Here is a 7,118-nt window from a genome sequence, read left to right as displayed (position 1 = left end):
TGGTTCAGTCTCCTGTAATCGCAGCAGAACCTCACGCTGCCATCCTTCTTCATCACGATCACTGCGGGGGAAGCCCAAGGGCTGCGGCTCTCCCGGAGAACTTCTTGAGAGACAAGGTCTTGGATGTGCTTTTTAAATTGCTGGAAGATCTGAGGAGGAACACGGCGGTGACGCTGTTTGATGGGTGGTGCATCTCCAGTGGGTATGTTGTGGGTGACGGAGGTAGTGTAGCCCAAATCAGAGTCATTCTTTGAGAAGACATCTTGATGCTTGGCCAACAGATCTGTCAGCTTACGGCACTGAGTACTGGACAGCCTCTGGAGGTCTACCTGGACTGGGACGGGCAGCTGGGTGGAAGGGCAGTTCTGGTCGAAGGCTGACACTGACTCCATGGCTTTGACATGCAGAATTTCCCCTCGCTCCTCAAACTCCACTAATTCCTTGGGCAGCACTTCTTGGGGCTGGTACGCTACAGCGAGTCGGGCGCGGGGTTTTAACGTCACTGGCCTCGGGCTGGAGTTCAGGACTCGGACTGGTACACGGCCGTCAGTGGTTTTAGCCAGCACATTGGCTACCAGGAGACTCCTAGGTAGGCTTACCCCAGAGGATGCTTCCACTAACACCTGGCAGCTGGCCTTCGATGGGACTCCGCATCGGCCTTCTAAGACACGCTCGCTTAGTGGGGGAATGGTGACTTCCTGTCTCCCTGCGACTTTCACGTAGCCTATGCGTCCACACTGACTCCGAGCTCCTGCGTCCCTCCTTATGTCGGCCAGCACACGATGAACCTGGGCTTCTGTCCCTCTGTACTTGTTCATCTTCTTCAGGCCTTCCCGGTGCCCGAGGAAATCTTTCAGGTCGCTCAGCACATTCATACCTAGGATGCCCGGTAGGCCTTTCATTTCCTCTGCGTTAGGGCTGTCATCCTTGAGGACAAAAATGCATTTCCGGCCAACTGATTTGCCCATGCAGTCTACGTCTGCCTCCAGGCATCCGAGGAGAGGAATGTCCAGGCCGTTAGCTGCGGTAAGCTGTACCCAGTGGGCTGAAGACAGGTCTGACTTGTCGAAGTGCTCGTGGAAGAAGGACTCTCGGATTGTGGTCACCTCTGAGCCGGTGTCCAGCAGGCACTCAGTGAGGACACCCGCTATCGTCACCCCTACCGTTAGGCAGTTGCCAAAGGCCCCTCCCTTTAAGGCACCGGATGGCTGGGTTGCCCGGTGGCTTCGGACGGCTGGTGAGCTGGGACCTGGACGTGTTGACTCTGAGTTGCCTCCCACGGCTCCTGGTGGCCCATCCTGGCGAGGTGGGGGGCGCGTTAAGTCGGTGGCTCCCCGGTTCAGCGGACAGCGTCTGCTGGTGTGCCCCGGTTCGTTACAGGTGTAGCAGATGTACTGCCCGGCCTCATCCCGCAGTGGTGGGTTCCTAGCCTTACCCTCCCTCTCGGGTGGCGCGCCATGGCCTCGGGTGCCCATCATGCGGTACAGTTCGTCCTGACGTGTTGCTATCCTCTGCATGGTGTCGTGTAGCATCTCCATGGTGAGTTGAGACGGAGACTCTCCAGTTGCCGCCGCCACGTTCACGACCCCTTTAGAGCGGGAGCTGCTCCTCATGCCCTCCACGGCTTGGTACTCTTCCTCCTCTGACCACGAGATGGCATCCTGCAGCAACTTGGAGAACTCCAGTTCCTCGCTGTCTTGAAGTCGCCGCTTCATTTCTCTCCTCAGGATGTCATCTCGGAGCCCCAGCACCAGTTGTTCCTTCAGTACCAGGTCTGCGTCCGGGACACGCTTGGGGTCTCTACGCTGGATGCCCATCAGCTTCTCCTGGAGGTCGTATGCGTATGAGCGTATAGTCTCTCCTGGCATCTGTTTCCGGTCATAGAACTCCTTTAGCCGTGTTCCTAAGGGCACCTTGTCGCCATAAGTCTCGCGCAGTGCATCGAAGATCTTCGTCACGCCCTGTTCAGTGGCTTTCACCATATACTTCACCGTCAATCTAGCCTCATCTTTAAGGTGTTGTTTGATAAATTCGGCCTGGTCCTCTGCAGGAATCTTCATCATCTGTAGAGCAGACTTCATTGACGCGATCCATTCTTCAACACCCTCCCCCCGTTTACCACTGAATTCAGGGCACTTACGCTCTCTGGGGATATACACGGTAGAAGTGGGGGGCCTGTTCATCTGCTGGTCTAGAACAGTTTTAGCTAAAGTGAGAGCCTCTTTTTGCTCAGTCCTGGCTTTCACTAGAGCTTCTGCTTGATCATTGAACTTGGCCTGCATCTCAGCAAATTGTTTTTTTAACTCTTCTAACTCAGCCATTATGTCTGAAAATTGTGTTCACTGTCAAAAACTTTTTTTCAATGAAAAAAATTGGGAATCTGTATTAAAAAAAATGCTAATACGATCCTGTTCGTGACGCCAATATGTAGCGGACGGTAGAATGGTGCCGCCGCCTTGTAGGGGTTAAACTACACTAACCTAGGGAGGACTGAACAGGAAAGGATCTGTGTCCCCCTCGCCCAGTGCCTAGTAGCCTCAGTGCTGTCGTGTGTGGCAGTAGGTGGTTCCCTGAGTAGCAGTCACTTACTTGGGGGGGGGTAGAGTGGGCTCCAGGATCTGAAGGTGGTCAGGTGGCTGCCTGAAGGGTGTATGTGGTGAGTGGAGTGTGTATGGCCCAACCCGTCACCACCCCACTACTATTCCAACCCCAGCTACACAGGTGAGGCGCCCCTACCCCTAGGTTAGAATAGACTTAAATGAAAACAGTCACTAGGCCTGTAGCACAGTGTAAACAACTACTATAGCGGGGGAACTAATTGCAGTTATTTACTGGTTAAGTTAGTTACTACTCCCGTAATGATGATGATTATGGATGGTAACACCAATGTGATTTATAATTCCCCCCAAATGTATAGTACCACAGAACTAATGCCCAAACATGTATAGTTGTAATAAGTGATTGGTAATATTCATTCGAGACTCACAGTAAGAAAAGAAAATATATAAAACATCAACCACCTCAAATGAGTTTCACAGTAGGGAAAATGTATTTAACACCCAATACCTTAAATGTCTTAACATTCACTGAGGTTGGCAAACATAGCGCAACTCAGTCTGTAACATCAGTAATATATCTCATTCACATGTAAACACACAAAGACATATCTTTTGTAACTACACTAAGAGAAGGTGCTTCTTGTAACCTCAAAAAAACAAAACACCTTTAAGTTGGACGTAGGCTGTGCATAGCACGGCAAAGCATGTGTGTGTGAGTGGATGGGTGAAATGGAGGCTGGCTCAGTGGCGAGGGCAATCCCCAAAGTCTCTCCAGATACCACTGTGTGTGTGTGTGTATGTATGTCTGTGTGTGTGTGTGTGTGTGTGTGTGTGTGTGTGTGTGTGTGGAATGGAGGCTGGCTCAGTGGCGAGGACAATCCCCAAAGTCTCTCCAGACACCACTGTGTGTGTGTATGTATAGCGGCACGGGTCAACACAAGTCCAGTTCAGTTCAGTTCAGTTGACTCTGCGAGTGTTATCAGCGGTGTTGTATGTATGTGTGTGTGGGTTGTGATGCAAGTGAAGTGTAGTGCATTAATTATCCACGACCAACCAGAAGTCCCGTCGCGATGCTGGACATGGAGGGCAGGGTAAACAGTCAGCTGTCTTCTGACACAGGCTACTGAATGGCTTCGGAACGTTCGGGTGGACGGCGGCGAAGTGGCAGCTAGCGTAACGGATAGTTCAAAAACAATTTTCCAGAGCGGTCCTGGCAACGCAAATAAAACGGTTCTAGAGAGCGATAAACACGTCTAACGGATAATACGAACGTTTCTACACAACTTCACATCCGTCTTGATGTCTCTGTTGTCCTTTCTATTCGTACCCCCTTCAGTGTTTATCTTCCCGTATCATTAGCATTAGCTACACCCATTTACAACTGCCAGCGGTTCGTATTACAGTGTTATACAACAACAAAACAAACGGAGGGTGGCAAACACACCACTACCCAACCGAGACGTACTAACGTTGCACTTTTTAATTACAAAGGAACACTTACTCGACACTCAATACGAGTTTATCGATCCGCACACGTGGACTGCTCCCAGAACACACAACTTCAGCTTGCCTCTCCTGTCACTGAATCCTCCCGCCGCTCGTAAACGCTCCCTCTCGCGCTGCCCAGCGCGTTCACGAGTTTAAAGGCGCAGTAGCCCCCTTTGCTCCCGCTACACAAATTTCATGAGTTTTCACTCATGGGAACCACCTCAAAAATTGTCAAGTCTTGAAGGGGGAAACAAAATTACAGTTCCAAGAGGGTTCTTTCACTTACAGGGCTTGGGCCATAAATATGAGACAAGAGGTCAGAATTTCAGTTTTCATTTCCTGATATTTACAACTAGATGTGTTAAAGATCTCATGAGTACACAGATCTGATTTTTAGCTGAGCAAAGTATTGGAATAGATAGTCTTAAAGTGCATATCCTGGACCAATTTTTTTTTATATGAAAGTCTGTCCCTTTACACACTCATCCAGAAGGGTAATTTTGCACAAGGCCATCTGTCTACAGCAGAAAAAAATAAAATAACAAAACGCATCTGGAAAAATCCCATTGGAGTCTGGAGCCAGAATCATGACGTTATCTGCGGAAGCGCCAGCAGGCTGTGAGAGCTTTGCGTGGTTTCAGTGCACAGCCTGGGTAGACCAAGCGCTCCCATTTCTCTCTCATTGTCCGGTCTTTTGGGAAACGATGAGTACTAATCCCATCAAGATTGATGTTGCTACACCCTCCTACAATACATTTGTTAACCATTTTAATAATTATGCAATAACATTGAAGAAATTTGCAGAAGACCACCAGGTCGTTTTCTCATAAACAAACCAGCGCTGGCGTAGGATTCAGAGGGAGGCGTCCCGCACGCGACGTCACGAAAATCAATGTTTCCTGGGAACAGTGTTAAAAGTCCTGTTTACCATGCATTTCATTATATATGCAGCATTTATCTTCAGAAAGTCTCCACATATGTGTGGAGAAATCTATGTACAGTATGTAAAGTACAAGTATATGGAAGACTTTGTAGAACCCAAACCACCATACTCTTCAAATTTATACAAAAAATAATAAACAGTTAAAATGCACTTGTTTTATTTCTACATACTAAAGAATACATTTGCTAAAAGAAAAAAAAAGTCTTTAGTTTTAATTTAATATTAAGTCTGATCATTTTGGATTAACTTTAACATGCACTGTAACAGTTTTAAATTGTATTAGTTATGTGAACACCATCTATGAAAAAGTCAAATAATTAATGTGAAATCTGTCCTAATTTTAGAAATTGCACAAAAGAACGAAGGTAAAAGAAGTAATTAATGTTCTTTTGGTGAACTAAAATAATACATTAATTTATATTTTTCTTTTTAGTGTTTCTACATGAGGTTCACATGAAGAGATGATTTACATTCCTATGTAAAAATCAAAATTGGTTCAATAATAATAATAATAATAATAATAATAATAATAATAATAATAATATTATTATTATTATTATGATTATTATTAAAAACATTCTATACTTAAAAAGAAATTGAGGTCCTCTGTTTCCATGAAATCAGTCTCTTCATACTTTTCAAAATCTCCTGCAACTTTAATCCATATATTATTGGATTGAATAAAGGAGGAATGAGTATATATTCAACTGATTGGATCATGGCAATGATGTGGGGAATTTGATTTGATTCTAGTCTGTTATATATAATTTCAAAAAAAAAGGTAACAAAAAGAAAAATGACAATAAGAAGATGTGGCAAACACGTCTGTAAAGCTTTTCTTCTGAAATCTTTAGAATTCTTTAAACACACGGTGAGAATTCTGATATATGAGTAGACGATGAAGATCACAGGAGGAATTACAGCAATGCTGAAAATAAATAGTCCATATACGTAGTTCACAGATGTTTCTCTGCAACTTAATTTAACAATGGAGTAACCATCACAATATATTCTGTTCAATTTAAATTTACACAACTGACGTTGAGAAATTAGTACAGCTGCAACACCAATTTCACAACAAGACAAAAGCCATGAGAACAGTATGAGGTTCCTGACCGTTGACATTTTTACAATTGTTGCGTATTGTAATGGATTACAGATGGACACGTATCTGTCATAGGCCATAACTGATAACAGCAGAAACTCTGATGTAGCATATGTGTACATACAAAATGCCTGAAATAAACAGGCTCCAAAAGTGATTATTTGTTTTTCAGACAATAAATCAACGAGCAGTTTAGGATAAAGAGCAGTCGCTCCAAAGAGAGCGTTACACAGCAAAGCAGCAATGAAAATGTACATGGGCTCATGAAGATGTTTGTTCATGAATATGGTAAAAATGACAGAGGTATTAAACACAATAATAGATACGTACACTGTGAGAGTGATTAAAAAATAAACACATCGATAGTTCTGTAAATCCATATGTCCATCTAGTATTAAATATGTAAGATTAGTCACAGCCATTAATTTCTAAAAAGAAAATAATAAAATAAAAATCCATCATCATTAGGTGAAAATATTTTGCTACTGGGGTGAGAAAAAGCGCAGTGCACATTTATGCTCTGTCCTCATGTACTCCTTAGTGACTTTCTGACAATAAGTACCATAAAAGCCCCACCTTCTTTCCTGAACAATAACAATTCAATATTATTATTATTATTATTATTATTATTATTATTATTATTATTATCCCCTTTGTACATGGCCAGTTGTTTGGGTCAGCCACTAAAGATGCTTTAGAAAGTCAAGCACTTGTGCCTGAATTGCAAAGCCAGCAGGTGGGAAGGTCAAATTCAGTATGTTTTTCGGCACCACAAAGTCTGCTGTCAAGGTGTGGATGCCCCCTGCCAGGTAGTGCTGCACCCCTTGTGTATGGGGCACACAGACACACTCCAGGGAACTTGGCCCCCTTTCATTACCAGCCACCCCCAGTGTGCCCCCCACCAACTCTGGTGCAGAGTCAAACTGTGCCCCCTACTGAGAGCCAAGGGGCAATAGTTGAAATGTATCCAGAGTCTCAATTGGCTGCCTGGGCCAATATAACTCAAGACCCATGGATTCTTCTG

At 44.9% G+C, this 7,118-nt stretch overlaps 1 protein-coding gene across 1 annotated transcript; it reads right to left on the bottom strand.

Moving 5' to 3' along the window:
- Positions 1 to 2,320: 2,320 nt before the first annotated feature.
- Positions 2,321 to 6,516, bottom strand: LOC132901008 (putative gustatory receptor clone PTE03). The gene is made up of 3 exons (XM_060943424.1): positions 5,600 to 6,516; positions 2,405 to 2,414; positions 2,321 to 2,326 (listed from the first exon to the last, which is right to left on the bottom strand). The coding sequence occupies exons 1-3, from the start codon at positions 6,514 to 6,516 to the stop codon at positions 2,321 to 2,323; spliced, it is 933 nt and encodes a 310-aa protein (XP_060799407.1).
- Between the last annotated feature and the right edge of the window lie 602 nt (positions 6,517 to 7,118).

The sequence above is a fragment of the Neoarius graeffei genome, chromosome 16 (genome assembly GCF_027579695.1).
Source record: "Neoarius graeffei isolate fNeoGra1 chromosome 16, fNeoGra1.pri, whole genome shotgun sequence".
Taxonomy (NCBI): Eukaryota; Metazoa; Chordata; class Actinopteri; order Siluriformes; family Ariidae; genus Neoarius; species Neoarius graeffei.
The sequence above is the reverse complement of the archived record's forward strand: the minus strand, read 5'-3'. Positions and strand labels throughout refer to the sequence as shown.